Source organism: Prionailurus viverrinus, chromosome B1 (assembly GCF_022837055.1).
Source record: "Prionailurus viverrinus isolate Anna chromosome B1, UM_Priviv_1.0, whole genome shotgun sequence".
Taxonomy (NCBI): domain Eukaryota; kingdom Metazoa; phylum Chordata; class Mammalia; order Carnivora; family Felidae; genus Prionailurus; species Prionailurus viverrinus.
Window position 1 is genome coordinate 140,874,892 of NC_062564.1, and position 16,935 is coordinate 140,891,826.

Sequence of the window (16,935 nt, forward strand, 5' to 3'; positions counted from 1 at the left end):
TCTCTATTGTTTGTGGGCTCTTAGTCGCTTAGATGACATTGCTGATAAATTGGGCATTTGTTTTTGTCACTGGCAAGAATCAGTCCTGAAACACGACTTGATCTACAGGCGTTGTACAGTATCTTATTCTTTTTTAATCCAAGGCAGTTCACTGTTGACAGTTCTTTTCACTCTTTTCTGAATATTGGAACATATGATTGCATCAAGCTGGCTGCAGGCTCCAGTGCTGACATTTTCTAGCGCAAAGAATGCCCACATCACTCGAACATTTGAAAAGTGTTAATGAGCGGATCAAAAGGACTGTTGCCTGAAGCAGCTAACTTTTTTTTTTTTTTTAAGAAATCGGCTCTCCTCCAAACTGAAATCTTCATTCTAGCAGCTAAGTAGATGAGATGTAATCCTCCCTGATGATGATAATAACAAATGAAAAAAAAAAATTGGAGGAGAATCAAACTCTACATATGGTTCATAAAGTGGTGAAAGTGTTTTCCAGAATCTTCAATACAGAACTAAAGGATGCTAAGTGGAAAAAATCCTGGCAACTAGGCAATATTATGCCTTTTAAAATCTGCAAATTCTCATAAAATATGGTGCATATGAATACATCCTTTTCTGAAATGGATGTGTTCTTGCACTATTTAGTACAAGAATGGGATTCTCATGACTGTTATTTTTAATGTATTTACATTGACAGTAAGGTTTCCTTTTCTCCTGCACTAGTGTTACTGAAATGTAGGGATATCAGTTGGACACAGATTTTTGCCATTTTGGCTTTTGAACCAAATGGCTTCAGATTATTTTCACCGTCTTTGGTTACTTATGAGAGCCTGTAATAGAGTGGAGGGGGGGGGGAACATTTTGAAACATCACATAAAAGCCGTTTTATTTCTTGTTCCAACATTTCTAGGTCAGTGATGTTGGGCATATTAATTAACAAGTTATGTCTCTATAAAGTGGGAATGATAACCTCTATCTTTCATAGTTACTATAAGGTTTAAATTAAACTCTCTCTCTCTCTCTCTCTCTCTCTCTCTCTCTCTCTCTCCCCCTACCTACCTACCTACCTACCTACCTACCTTCTTATTCATCTACCCGTCCATCCATCTATCCATCCATTCATGCATTCTAGCAATTAACAGATACTCCACACATCTTAGGTCTTTTTTCTTTTCACCCTTCCCCTTTGTAGTCCAAACCTTATTTTATTAAAAAAAATTTTTTTAACATTTTTTTTTATTTTTGAGAGACAGCGTGAGCAGAGGAGGGGCAGAGGGCAGAGAGAGAGGGAGACACAGAATCTGAAGCAGGCTTCAGGCTCTGAGCTGTCAGCACAGAGCCCGATGCAGGGCTCAAACCACCGTGGGATCATGACCTGACCCGAAGCTGGAACCTCATCCAACTGAGCCACCCAGGCGCCCCATTCCAAACCTTATTTTAAATGGATGCCATGTGGCAGAGGAAGTTGAACTCAGAGTTTGGAGATAGATGGACCTGGGTCCTGGATTTGAGTCCTAATTCTGTTTTCTCTTTGTGCATCACTAGACAAGTTATTGAAATTAGCATCTCCCTCTCCTTATATTTAAAATGTGGACAAGTATGGTAACTGCACAGGGCTACTATGCCAATAAGGGAAATATAGAGCATGTGGCATCTTGTAGCACCAGTAAAGGGTGGTTGCTGTTAATAGTCATAACAGCACAGAGATGAGCCTGAGCTCTGGTTCAGTTTCTGAAGGTGCTATTCGTTGTGGTGGTGGTTGTGTCCCTTAACTTACTAGATCAAAATTTGATATAGACAGAGTTTTAAGGGGTGTATTTCCATTGTTAACAATGTAGAAAATATACTTGCTAGAATTTCAGAATCAATTGAAATTTATAAGTCATACATTTAGTCATAAATGAGATTATACATTATCGGAAAAACAAACCCTTATGTTCTTTTCTGGAACCAGGTGGATACAAATGCATGTTGATATATGGCCTACTTAATTATGGAAAGGCCTAGAAGCAAAGACCTGCTGGAAAAAATGTGATACGTATTTTTTAAGTGTTCTGTCAGAATTTTCATGTTGGAAATGACCTACAATTAATCAAATTTATTTCCCAGATGAAGAAAGTTAGGATGGTCTAACATCTTCCTACCTGCCATTTAGTTAATTAGTTCTCTGATTTTATTGGTTGAAAGAGAAATTTGATGCTTCATTTTTTTTTGAAACTAGCAGTGTTTTAGTTTCATGGGAACCTGTGTCTATTTGCTTATCATTTATATATTTTTTCTCAGTATTTTTCTTTAAATGTAGAGGTTGGCTACAAGCCTTTGTGAACATCCTCAGCTAGCTCCTTCAGGTTACTTACAATCATATTTTTAGTATCGCTATTCTCAGAGCACTTTCTGAGGAACTGGTGATACTTGTAAAGAAGGAGAAATGATTATTGCCCTTAAGAAGTCTACACTCTTATGGGGTAATTGAAAAATTCCCAAATAAACATATAAGTCCAAGCTAATGAAGCATGAATGATTCAACTGTGCAGCAACATTTATTTTTAGAAGTTTTCAAGATTTTAGATAAAGCACTAGAAAGTTGGGGGAATGGTTCCGTGAAGGTTGGGTGGGACTTAACATGGAAATGGGCATTTTATTTGGGGCAAGCAAAATAATCTTCACTTTTTCTGGAGTAGCGATGCACATAGGGATGTTTGTAGATAGGATGTGAAAGCATCACTGCATCATACTGATGCATTTGAACCATGAGAATAGAATTGCTGGTTCACATATATGTCCTGTACTGAAAAGAAGCTTTGGTTTTCCAGGTTGTGGCTTATTAAAAAATGCAAAGATGCCTCTTGTTAACCTATTGTGAGTCTGTTGGCAGTGGTCATATGAAGAATTTATATTAAAACTCAATTTGCCTGTATAAACACTAAAACTAGATGCTATGCAGGATAATGAATATGACAAGTATGATGTAAAAAAGGATGAGTCATGGAGGAAGATTTTTCAGTAATTTTCAGGAGGATATAATATAGAGCCAGTTTGGGGATACTGTTTATGTCCTCAGAAATATGTATAAAAGTGCAAGATGTATAGGTAATAAGCAGAGCAAATATGAAATCTTTATGAGGAAATGAAAAGGAGTTCAGATACAATGTACTCACACTTAGTGGAATGAAATATGTACCTTGGTCTTTTTCTAGTGAAAGAACTCTAGGGAGTACTTTAAGGTAATTTGCAAAGCTAAGAGTAGAAGCATCATTTGTAAGGATCATCCAGTACAATTCACTAATCCAATGATTTCAATTGTGGTCATTGGAACCATTGATCCATTTTGACCAGAGAAACACTTAGGCTACTGTTAGAAAAATATACCTAGTTACACAGGTTAGAATGAGGGATGGGTCGGAGATAGAAAAACAAGATAAATGTCTAGTTTAAGTAAGTAGAGCATGTGGACATTGATGCCAAAAAATCTATGGCAATTATTGACTACCAATCAATGTTATCAGTGTGTCATTAGTTAAAATGCATAGAATTGAAGTAAAAACTGGTGAGGGTGCATCTGTTTTATGTGAGTACCATATATTTACTTATAATGGCTTGGTTACACTTAAAATGCTATTATCAGTTCTGGAAAGCCCGCTTGGAGGTATTGATCAAAAGAATATGTACTAAAGAAATGGACCAAGATGACTGAATAACTCAGAACCATTGCATGAAAAATTGTTGTGATGTTTAGCTTCCAGATGAGTAGGCTCAGTAGATATATGGTTATTATCCTAGTATTCAAAAATAGGAACTGCCCTCTTCTGGAAGAAAGATTAGTTTGTGTGTGTGTGTGTGTGTGTGTGTGTGTGTGTGTCCATCCAAGTGTGTGTCCACATCCTAGGATCTGGACTAGGAGTGGAAACTACAGAGAGAGAGGCGCTTTGGTTTCTTTGGGGGGGGGGGGACTTTCAAATGATGCAAATTATTTGCCAGTGGAATGAATTGCTTTGTGAGGTAGTGAATTTCTCTTTATTACAGGAATTCAAACATAGTTGGACTACAACTTGGTGAGAGGTTGTCAGAATCTTGAAGTTTTGGTTGAATGTGCATTGGAGAAGTTGAAAAATGTACTAGATATTTTTAAGGTCCAGAGAATTATGAGTTTATGATTTTAGGTGGAAATAGTGGGAATAGAATGCAAAGAATCCTTCCCTCTTCCCTTGTTCTTCCTCTCCTTCCTTCTTTCCTTCCTTGTTTCCTCTCTCTTTGTCCCTTCCTCCCTTCTTTTTTTTCTTCCTTTCCTATCTCCATCCTTTTCCTCTCCTCCTAACTTCCCTTTATTCCTTCCTTCCTTTCTTCCAAAATAGAAAACCTATTTTGTGCCAATTTACTAAGTACTGGGAATGCACTGAGGAACAAAGCAGACATGAATTTCCAAATAGGCATTTATGCATATGAGGGGAATCTTACCTGCATTGGGAAGATTGGGGAAAGTCTTGGGTGGGAAGGTGAGGGACACAGAGAGAGAGAGATATATTTCAAAAAATCTGTTGGACATGGTAAATGATTTGGTGAAATCATATAGAAATGGAGAAGAAATTATTGATTATGCAAAAATTTTGAGGCTGCAACTGGAAAAAATAATTTACTTGAAAGAAACATGGAATAAGAGTTGGATTTTCGAGTGTGAAATGTTAATAGATACAGTTTTTACTGATTGCGTTTGGACATGCAGTTTGGATAATGATATGTGGCACTTTCTTTCTATAAATGCACCTGTAGCTTGATAACCTTCACTTTGTTTTAAATTTTATCCTCCACTGGCATTTATTTCTGGGCTAACTGTAAAAATTCACAACTTTTTATCCTTCAAAATTACTAAAGAGAACTGCAATTTTATATTGCTGATAAAATAAAATTGAATTAAATAAAAGGGCTAAATAGAAATAACAGCATTGTTGGTAGCATTCAAAGCTTTAAATAAGTTAGAGATTCAGTCAAACTGTCAAGTTACTGTCTAGTTACATCTATGTGGAGACTGGATCTACCTGAAATTTAGATCCAAACTAAAATTTGAACAATGAAAATATTATACATAAAGAAAAGTAAGAGTCGGTTCTCTCAACATTATCAATAGCATTGCTTATTAAAAACCTTTCACTATGGAAAATCTCAAACATATAGAAAGAGAAAGTCTAAAATAACGAATTCCCTCATGTCTCTTTCACTCAGCTTCAATTGATTCTCAATTTATGGCTAATTGTATTTCATCTGTAATCCCTTCCACTTACCCATCCCAAATTATTTTGGTGAAATATCAGAATCATATCATTTAATCTGAAAAGTTTTCAGTATATATCTTTAGAAAGATGAACATTCTTTTAAAACATACCCATGACCACAGTAATATACCTAAATAGTAATATAATTCTTTGACGATACTCATTTTCAAAATTATTATTTTAAACTTCTTAAAAAATTTAAAACATAATTGAAATATTTGACATTAAGGTGAAGCAGTTATATTTTCAAACAGTTTTTCCTCTTTGTCTAGAGACTTGGAAGTATGTCTAAATTATCAGAAGCCATTGACACTTGGTCAGTAATTTTCTATCACGATGGTGTGAAAGTCTAGCTACCCCAGTACTGGTAAAGGTCGTTTAGATTAGATCTTAGGCTTCATTTCTATCACATAAAGAATCGGCCATACACAATGTCATGAAAGAATATATTGAGTAATGATTCACAGAAAAGGCATCTTCGTTAAGAATGTCTGTTTCTAGCTTAAAGGGTGCGGAAAGAGAAAATGTTAATTTTCCCGTCATCTCTTCCAAAGCAAGCTAACTTGTGCATTTTAAATTCATGGAAAAGTCAATGAGTCATAGAAGGAAGATGTTGCTAGTAAATTCCTGCTCTGTTTGAAGGGGCATACTGTAATCTAGTGAAAAGTGGTTGCATTTTGACATTAGAAGAACCATTCAGTGAAACTTTGTGCAAAGTATTTGACAATTTTTGCTCTTGTTTTTCACCTGAAAAATGAAGCTACTAATAAGTCTGTGGCCTAAAGCTAAAAGGAATGAATGCATATGAAGGAGTTTTGTAAATCGTTAGGTGCTTTTTATCTAGTGCTGCCTAACAAACCACTCCACAACCTAGTGTCTTCAAGCGACAAGTTCTGTGGAAACTGGCTCAGGCTAGGAGATTCTTACTCTGGGGTTCTCTCATGTGATTGAGGTCCGGTGGCAGCTGGACTGGAGTCTTTGGAAAGCTCAACAGACCTCCAGGTCTGAGAGAGCCATGCTTGGCACTTCAGCTGGGATGGTTGGCCAGGCACTTCTCTCATTACCCAACCTTTCCATAAGGTTATCCTGGGCTTCCTCCTGGTCTGATGGTCTCAGGATAGACTTCCGACATAACAGCAGGCTTCCTGCAGAGTGCGTGTCCCAAGGAAGAGGGAAGTGGAAAAGCTTCTTTTGACCTAGCTGCAGAAGTCACGTGGTAGCACTTGTACTTCATGCTAGTCAGTCAGAAGCTAGTTACAAGCAAGCCTGTATTCGAAGCGAGAGGCATACACATGGAGAAGCAAGGATCACACGGCACTACCAATATTTCATTAGCACTACCATGTTATGTTATTTAATCTAGTTATTTATATACATCTTTGCTGTTTCCTTCTTATGCCACCAAAGTTTTTACATTTGATTTTTTTTTTTTTTTTGGACAGGTTATCAAGGATCCTCCTCCACCACCACCTCCTGCACCGAAAGTGGTAAATCAGTGCCTAATAAGTGATGTGGATATTTTTTTCTGTATTCAGATACTATCCCCAAATATGATCATTTACTTTGTTGTTAGACAACGGTGATACCTGTCATTGACTTTTGAATTTATGAAAATTCATTGTTATTTTTCATCTTCTTATGACTTCTTTCATGTGCTTGAGGAATAGAACCTTCAAAAAATGACAAATACAGCCTGGCCATGAGGATCAATAGCGCATAGAAACGTACTTTTCTTTTTATGTCAATACATCAATAGTCCGGCTGTTACTTATAAAAAGTTGTAAGATCCAAGCTGACGGTTTAAAGATGCTATTCCTTTCTTCAAGATGATTCTTTTATATTCCATTCTTTGTTGGCCAAAATTGAGTTAGTGTCATGAAATATGGAAGGTAGTGGTGTAGTGCATTTTCAAAACTTTGCAACTGCCTACCTTTTTAGTACAAATTTTGCAGTTTAACTTCAACATGTATGTTGATGTTTTAAATGATTATTGAAATGCTGTTCTAAAGTTAATGTCTTTTTAAATATGAAGTGATGTATAGAACTGGAAAAATAAATGATGCTCATAGTTAGGGAGCAACTTCTGGTGATCTGGTGAAATAAGGGAGATTCCTAAAATTGGAAGGGCAGGAGTCCTTGTATTCTGTAGAATTCCACTTGAAATTTATGCATGTAAGCGTAAGTACATCCTCATGCCCTCTACGTAATTGTTACCACATTTCTTTCATGTCAGTGGCATTATTTGGAAGAAACGTTTAAATGTGAGTTAGTTCTGATGAAACAGTATCTTAAGAAATTAATTAAACCCATGTTTAAAACCTTGTATCTACCCAGGAAGAAGAAGAACCTCTGCCCACCAAGAAATGGCCCACGGTGGACGCTTCCTATTACGGTGGCCGAGGGGTTGGAGGAATTAAAAGAATGGAGGTTGGTATCTTTAAAAAAGAAAAAAAAACCCAAAAACCCAGAAGCTGCTAATCTGAACATGTAATTCTAGAACTATTAAACCATGGAAACTGTGCTTTTCACAATTTAATAATACCGTCCAATTTTATTTAACACTGGCTCTTTTTTGGATATAATTTTTTTTTTCCTATGGGATCATCCTGGCCATTTCAAAACCATTCAAGAAGAACTGACTTCATTTAGTCAAAGCATCGCATTGATAAGATGTTTGAACTCTAAAGGGCAAAACAAAGTTAGGGTTTTTCTCACTATTTTGGAAAAAATTACTGCAGACAGCATCAACTTTGTAGAAGCCAGCCACTTAAAGTTGCAACAATGCTTTTCTTTGAAAAGATCCAATAGTTATGTACTGTTTAGAGATAAAAATGTTAAAATATTCAGTGGTATGGGTATGACCTTATCACAAATGTAAGGAAGCACATTTAGGCTTTTTTTTTTTTAAACAGCTCTTAGTTACCACTTATGAACAATTATAATTAACTTAATTTATTTTTTTAAAGTTTACATATTTATTTTGAGAGACAGAGAGAAACAGACAGGGTGCACCCATGAGCAAGTGCAAATGAGCATGAGTGGGGGAAGGGCAGAGAGAGATGGAGAGAGAGAGAGAGAGAGAGGGAGAGGGAATCCCAAGCAGGCTCTGTATGGTCAGCACGGAGCCTGACATGGAGGCTCGAACTCAGAACCCATGAGATCATGACCTGAGCCGAAATCAAGAGCCTGATGCTTAAACGAATGAACCACGTAGGCACCCCCATCATAGTTAATTTTAAATATCACTTACAGAATGTATTGAACTTTTAAATTTTTTTTTAACGTTTTATTTATTTTTGAGACAGAGAGAGACAGAGCATGAACGGGGGAGGGGCAGAGAGAGAGGGAGACACAGAATCGGAAGCAGGCTCCAGGCTCTGAGCCATCAGCCCAGAGCCCGATGCGGGGCTTGAACTCACGGACCGCGAGATCGTGACCTGAGCTGAAGTCGGACGCTTAACCGACTGAGCCACCCAGGCGCCCCTGTATTGAACTTTTAGACTGGCTCAAATTGAACTTTAATATTATATCTTCAAAATGAAATGTGGTCTTCTTGCCACCACAGAAATAGTTCTCAAGGTGATAGCTTAATTAATAATAAGCCATTATTGCCAGCACTGAGCCCTTAGCAACAGTGTAGACAGGCCAGCATCCCACCTCAAGGAACAGTTGGAGGAATTTCGTCATTGATAGGCTGACTTTATTATGAAACACAGATCCTGGCATTTCTTCCTTATTAGTTACCTTTTAACTTTACTTCTTGATAAGAAGGAGTTTTTATGTGCTCTGCAATTATCGTGTATCTCCTACCACCGTATCTGCTTTGTCGTGTCACTGCCAGCAAAAACCAGTAAGCCAATTAATAAACAACCTCACAACGGTTGCAGTTTTCTCTTTTTATACTTTTCTATAAAATTCAGATTCCCTAGGAGAGTTTCCCCTTTTCAGAATAAATTTCAGTATTCTTCCAAAGAAGTGGTTACTCAAGCCATCTGATAGTGATTCTTACTTTCTTGACCACATTAGATGTTAAAGTAATGCACACTTTCCATAAAAGCATGCCACTTTATTGCTGAAATATCCACTGAGACAGGTACGTCATTGCTAACAAGCCATGGAAAAAGGAGATGCGGGAAGCCATTAAGTTTGTCTTTTGGAGGAGACAGTGCGTATGTGTTTTCTTGTGAGTGACTGAGAATATCAAACAGTCCACAAGAACGTGGCTATGCTAGCTTTTGTTGCCTGACACAGAACCAGGAACATTTCCTTCTGCTTAGTTTTGTTGTGTCATTCAGGGCTTGGAGGGGTGGGGAAAGAATAGACTATGTCATCTAATGTATATGAAAAATAAACTTGGAGATAAAATAGTTACCTCTGGATATCCTAATATTGTCTATCTCAACTTATTTTTAGCTTATTTCACCTCATTCCAAAATGTGTATGTAAAAAAATATGTGCAAGGGGAAAAAAGTTTTGACAAGACATACTACAAAATGTTAGTAGATTTCTCTGGATGGAGTGATTTTCAGTTTGTGCTATGTATTTCCCTATTTTTCCTAACTCATTTGATAATGAGCATGCACTACTTCAGAGTCAAAATAATACATTTAATTCTATTTTGAAATCCACACATATAAAATACCACATGACCGTGAAATAAGGATATGCTAGTAAGTGAGCCTTAACTGAATAATGTTCTTGCTGAAAAAACGAGGAATTATGCCACATTTTTGTGAGTCCAATATTCCAGTGTACCAAAGATTGAGATCTCTTTCTAAAGGGGGGAAAAAAAAGCATACACATGAGCTCCTGAAGGGGTCCTGAGTTCAAAGGAATAATACTGGTTTATGATCAAGAAAGCCAAAGGCTCATGCACATTCTTGAGTAACTCACATTTCAAGTTCTAAGAGTTATTAACTCTTAATATGTGAAACGATATTGCCTGTCCTTTTCAGTTTAAGAAAACTTATGAAAAGGACCCACTTTTAATGATTGGGGTGCATTTTAGCTTTGGACAATTTTGGCTACATTGTATAGGGTATTCCATACATAGGGTATGTAGGTATATAGGGTATTCCATACATAGGGTAAATAGGGTATAGGGATGGAAATGGGAATGAGAAAAAATGAGAAAGGAAATGTGAACATTACAACAGGGAAACAATACATAAAAATACACAATAAAAATTGAATCAAGAATTAAGCACCATGAAACTTTCTCAAACCTGATCTTATTTAAACTTAGGGAAAATAGAAAATTTAATTGTTTTAAAACCATGCCTATTTAAGCCTGGAAAGTATTTTTCTTAAAAAATACCTCTAACTAGGAAAAATAAATGGAATTCTAGAAGTTATGTGCACATCTGAATTACAGAACAAATCTTCATAACTAATGTTATTTTAAGGCAGGATAGGGATTTTACGTAGATTTTTTTTTCTTACTCTTCCTTTAAATTAAATATTTAAACGTTACGGTAATGGCAATTTGCAGAACGCTGGAACTGAGCTGATGTTAATAACAGCTGTTAGCACAACTGATCCACAATACCTAATGACTTCAAATGTGTGTTTCTGCCAATTCAGCGTGAAACTGTTTTTGTTTCTTTTCTCAATTCTAAAATTGCTCCTTTATGATACAACCTCCTAGTCATCCAAATATGCTCTGGCAATTATGGAATTTTATTGTTTATTATGAAAGCCAAGTAGAGTTGGAAGGATTTAGCTATCAAGCTTGCACTTATTTTTTTTTTCCATAGTAAAAAAGCCAGGTATATTAATTCTGCTGAAGTTCCCTTTAGCAATTTATTTGTGTGTGTCTTTAAATCCTTTTTTGACTATCTTAAAGTGGTTAAACTAAAATATTAAAATTTATACAACTAAATGTATATATATATTTGCTGGCATACCTTGTTTTATTGCACTTTGCTTTATTGTACTTCACAGATACTGTGTTGTTTTTTAGAAACGGAAGGTTTGTGGTAACCCTGCATTGAGCACGTCTGTCAGCATCATTTTGCCAACAGTATTTTCTCCCTTTGTGTCTTTGGGTTATGTCTTGGTAAATTCTTGCAATATTTCAAACTTTTTCATTATTATTGTATTTGTTCCGATGATCTATAATCAGTGATTACCACTTGCTAAAAGATAAGATGACAGTTAGAAGCTTTTAGCAATAAAATATTTTTACTTAAGGTACATACATTGCTTTTTTAGACATAATGTTACTGCACACTTAATAGACTACAGGACAGTGTAAACATAACATTTATATGCACTGGGAAGCCAAAAAATTCACTTGACTCATTTATTACGCTATTTGCTTTATTGTGGAGGTGTGGAGCCAAATGCGCCATATCTCTGAGGCTATGCCTGTAATTGCTTGGAGAGTTTTAGGAAAAATCTATGAAGTATTTCCTAATTTTAGACTTTGAAATTGAATGGGAATTATTTGTTTTGTTCTTTGTGATGATGGTGACGATGAAGGACCAGTTACTTTAGGAACTAACACTAAGGATTCAACTAATGAATTTCCTTTAGACCTCAGCAACTCTACTTCACAGAATATAGTCTTTTAATAGTCGAGTGTCTAGAAATACATTGAGTCAGAACTCCAGTTCAACAACCTTCTTCATGTTCTTTATCTGAGAATGGTGCCAATGATAATTGGAGAATATGATTACCATTACCTCTAAGATACCAACTGTGAAAGCGAGCCTGGAGAGCTGTGTATGTTAAGTCTATAAGTTCTGAATAGATCTAACCTTTATCTACTTACATTTTTAATTTGAATTACTTTTCTGAGTTATGGCATTCATTTGTTTACTTAACTGTGTATATTTTTTTGTTTTCTTTTTGTTTTTTTTCCCTTAAAATTGAGACTTCACAACTGCCAGAATAATATCCTGGTTTTAGAGGGTTTTGTTTTGTTTTTGTTTTTATTTTTTTAGCTCAGGTTAGCTATATTTAAAGATTTCATAAGTTTTAGTTTATCTAGGTGAAGACACTGTGATTTGAAAGAGAAGGTCATTTCTCTGGAAAGAAAACCAACTACCTAGCTCTAAAGGTTTAATGGTGTTTAAAACAATTTTAACAACCTCATAAAGAACATTCTAGTACCACTGATCACACTGAAAGATACAGATACATTTTAATGACTCAGCAGGGTCTACTTGAAGTTGAAAGCCTGTTCTAAAATTGTAGTAAAAAAGGTAAAAACATCTAAGTAAGCCTTATCGAAAAGCCATGAATAGTTCTTCCTGTGAACAGTAATCATCTGTATCCCTACCCACTAACTCAGGTCATTAAAATGCTTTAAAAAGTGCCTAATTTTTTTTTTCCTTTGTAGAAATCATTTAACTCTGGTGAATCAGCGTGCTCTGGACAAGGCTTCGTATTTCTTTTTAGACCTTCACTTATCTTATCCTTATAGTCTTTGTTAATGTCTTTGCTTTTTGTAGGACTTCTCCACTGCTCCTGGTTGGACAAAATCTTTCTCCAGGAGTCACATCCTATTCCCATACCTATACAGTGGTAAAGTTTAGCTCAGATTTAGCTCTTAATTCTTATTCATTGAAGAATAAAGAAAACAATCATTTGACCCTATAGTTTTTCAATCTCTAGAGCTTTCAGAGAAGGAAATACCCTAAAATTTGTGGAATTCTCTGGTGCCTCTGAATTTTTCTTTTCAAAGCAGAGTCTTTTCAGATTTGCCTTCCTCTCAATGAAGAATTGACCTGTCAAATAACCATACCCAAATAAGCATCAGAACTAAAGACTAAAAGCTACTTTACAAAGTCAAGTTTTACAAATTAAAGACAAATTGTATATAATGATTTTATGTGTACAAATATTTTTTAAGAGACTTTTTTTTTCAAATGTTTTTATTTATTTTGAGAGGAAGAGAGGGAGAGAGTGCGTGAGCTGGGAAGGGGCAAAGAGAGGGAGACACCAATTCTGAAGTAGGCTCCAGGCTCTGAGCTGTCAGCACAGAGCCCAACACAGGGCTCGAACCCACGGACTGGGAGATTATGACCTGAGCCATAGTCAGACATATAATTATTTTACTTCTAAAGTCTAATGTTAAAATCATACTTTTTGATTTAGGCAAACTTGATGAGAATTTTGGAAGAACAACTTACTCCTTTGTATAAAATACGAAGTTTTTTACAAAGTTGTAAAATACATGTAAATTATATTTGTAAAATTCAAACCTATTTGAAAGGTACTTATTTCAGACTGCTTACGTTCAAATCCCTGCCCTGCCACTTGCTAGCTGTGTGACTTTGGACATATCACTTAACCTTTCTGTGCCTCAGCTTCCTCATCTGGAAGGAAAAGAATATAGTACCTATACTGTCTATTCCATTGCATTTTTGTATGGATTAAATGCAAATTGGCACATGGTAGCCATTCAGTAAATGTGAATTGTCATCATCATCTCTTTCCCCCAGTGCCATCAGTACATATGGGTACGTATTTAGCTAGAAGAGGAACATACCTAATTTAGTCTCAGAAGAGGAGAAATTGAGAGTTAGTATACTACTCATCTGTTTATTCCAAGATGGTGAGCCAAAAGACCATCTACTAAATAAGAGGTTGTTCTTCTAGGACACTATATGTCTGATACAAGTATTTCCCCATTGTTTTGAAGGTCCGTTGGGGCGATAAAGGATCTACTGAAGAAGGCGCGAGGCTAGAGAAAGCCAAAAATGCTGTGGTGAGGATTCCTGAAGAAGTTGAGGAACCTGTCAGGCCTAGACCACCTCGTCCCAAACCCACGTACCAGCCTCCTCAGACAAAGTGGTACACACCAATTAAGGTAGTTGTTTAAATTTTGTATGATTTAACTGAGAAACCGTAACTAGAGAAAATGTGACTTCTTCAGCTCCCCCAAGCTCCCAACTGTCCGAAGGAGGACCAAGGTACATCAAGTAGCGGACATTCATCATACATTCTAACAACTGAATGCTTTCTAGGCAATAAGAACCTCCATTTTTGTTATTATTTGTTTAATTTAGTAAAGAAAGGAGAGAGAGACTAAGACTTTACCTTCTTCATTGTAACTGTTCGTTTATTTAGTAAGTAGAGGTTGAATACGTCCACTGAGAATTTACAAATCCTGTTTCCCTTTAGGGTCGTCTTGATGCACTCTGGGCTTTGTTACGGCGGCAGTATGACCGGGTTTCCTTGATGCGGCCTCAGGAAGGAGATGAGGTTTGTATGTGGGGATGTGTTAGGAAAGAGCCGAGTGCTTGGATCAGTATAATGAAGATAGGGAAATAATGATCAAAAAGAATTTAAAGCCCTCATCACACTTGAGGAAGGAATCATCGTCTTACATGTTCCTATTACACGTGCCTATTACATAGGGTGCTTAATAAATTATTTTCTATTGTTGCACTATATTTGCAAGTCAAGGCTCAACACAAGTCCCTTCTCAAGTAGTATGTAAAAATTATGGCCTATTGTACACATACTTTCATATGCACACTCGTTGCTTCAGCCTTTGACTTGGACGACATCACATTCTGAGGTTTTCCAAGGTGGGAAGGACAGACTGAGGACTAGTAGCAGATATATGTCCTAGCAGACTAGGACAGACTGAGGATCCTTTCTCTGGCACCTACCAGCAGAGAGGCCCGGGGAACATAGGTGAACTTCATTCACATCAACTTCAGAGGACTTTAGGTTCATTCAGGTTTGATAGGCTATTTTTTTTTAAGATGAATTATTAATGACACTAATATTTATTTTACAGTGCCAAATTAAGTTATGTTTAGTGTAATATATTTTAGCTTGGTGCTTAACATACAAAAACATCTAAATCCTTAAAATTTTACTTCTAGGAAAATGGGGGTCATTTTAAAAACCTCTGAAGCTCAACTATTTAGGAAATACAGTTTGAGACTTCTCAACAGATCATTTACCCTTTGCTTGGACCATAGGTAGAGTGAAGCAGGTGGTTTATGGAACAACCTCGTTCATTTCCAGACCACTGTAGTTAATAGAAAGTAAACTCTATTTACTCTTTAATATGCCAGCCTTTCACTGTGTGTGTCTTAAAATCATTGTTGTGCATCTTCTTAGTTTTCTGTTCCCCAGATTAGACATTAATTTATTTGTTTAATGATTTTCACCTGTAAAAGTGTTGGGTATTGTGATAGCACTAAAGATGTATTAGCTGACAAAAGCAGGCAGTGGTTCTAACATTCTTGCCAATACTGTATATATTCTTTTCACTCTTATGATTAAAATTTAGTTTTGTCTTTCATCATTTCTACTAATTCTGATTTAATTCAGTAGTTTTTGAATTATATATGTGCCTTAGTAATGACATCAGGTACTAGTGAGGGGTAGATACAAACTGTAGCCATCGCCCTTAAGAAACCTAAAACTTGTTTGGGAAACAAGACAGCTAGGAAAGAAATATTTACTCCAGAAGGTGATCTGAGCCACAGTATAGGTAGTTATCAAGTACTCTTGAGTGTACAGAAGGAAGAGAGATGAACTCTTTCTGGAGGAACTTGGGAATGCTTCTTCAAAAATATAGGTCTTCTCTCTTTAAATATGAATAGGATTTCAACAGGTGGAGTTAGGTGGAATGAGCTTTTCCATGGACGAAACATCAGGAACAAAGTCTCTGAGGCAGCCAAGAACACAGTGATTCGTGGATTACTAGTCTGAGGGTTGGGGATTGAAACCAGAATGATAGGTTGGGACTAGAAGAGAAGAAATCTTTTGAGATTGAGCACAGTAAATATTGTTATTGACAAGGCCAACCATGTGACTCTGTGATATTTGTGCCAAAAAATCTACCCCAATCATAAGGCATACATAATCATAGTTCATGTTGGGTCAACTTTATAAAAGACTGTACAATAACTGAAATACTTGTACATCTTTTGACCCCAAATGTCCTGTCTTGTTCTCTTGTTACCCATGTCGTCTCCCCACCATACTTACTACTCTTCAGATAGGTTCAGTCCATTTCCTTGAGTATGCACACTCTCTCTTGCTTTCTTTTTTTTTTAATTTTGTTTAACGTTTCTTTATTTTTGAGACAGAGAGAGACAGAACATGAACAGGGGAGGGGCAGAGAGACAGGGAGACACAGAATCCGAAACAGGCTCCAGGCTCTGAGCTGTCAGCACAGAGCCCGACGCGGGGCTCGAACTCATGGACCGTGAGATCATGACCTGAGCCGAAGTTGGACGCTTAACCGACTGAGCCACCCAGGCGCCCCATCTCTTGCTTTCTTAACTCCAGGTCAAATAATATTATCCAGAAAATAATATTTAATTGTTTATATGAAATCATGATTGCATGGCACCATGGCAATAATCTGTATGGACATTCCAACATCCCACAAATTTGATTTTAAAATAGAGAGCAACAATATTTCTTAAGTTCCAGTACCTTTTTACCTTTAGAGTATCTTTCATTTTAGAAATAAAAGTGATTCACCTAGTAAGAAAATGACCTAGAGGTAGAAATAGAATTAGGATATGGAGCATATTTTGCACTGCTAATTTTTTTTTTCAACGTTTATTTATTTTTGGGACAGAGAGAGACAGAACATGAACGGGGGAGGGGCAGAGAGAGAGAGGGAGACACAGAATCGGAAGCAGGCTCCAGGCTCTGAGCCATCAGCCCAGAGCCTGACGCGGGGCTC

The 16,935-nt window shown here is 36.6% G+C and overlaps 1 protein-coding gene across 3 annotated transcripts in view; it reads left to right on the forward strand.

Moving 5' to 3' along the window:
- Positions 1-16,935, forward strand: part of ANTXR2 (ANTXR cell adhesion molecule 2) — a 155,023-nt gene that overhangs the window by 84,085 nt on the left and 54,003 nt on the right. For 2 of the 3 annotated variants that reach the window (XM_047855990.1, XM_047855989.1), the window contains exons 13-16: positions 6,707-6,751; positions 7,599-7,691; positions 13,915-14,082; positions 14,397-14,477. In XM_047855990.1, the coding sequence (XP_047711946.1) occupies positions 6,707-6,751; positions 7,599-7,691; positions 13,915-14,082; positions 14,397-14,477 (387 nt within the window). Of the gene's footprint in view, positions 1-6,706; positions 6,752-7,598; positions 7,692-13,914; positions 14,083-14,396; positions 14,478-15,109; positions 16,277-16,935 lie in introns of those variants that run through there. The other variant, XM_047855991.1, reaches the window with a different exon arrangement.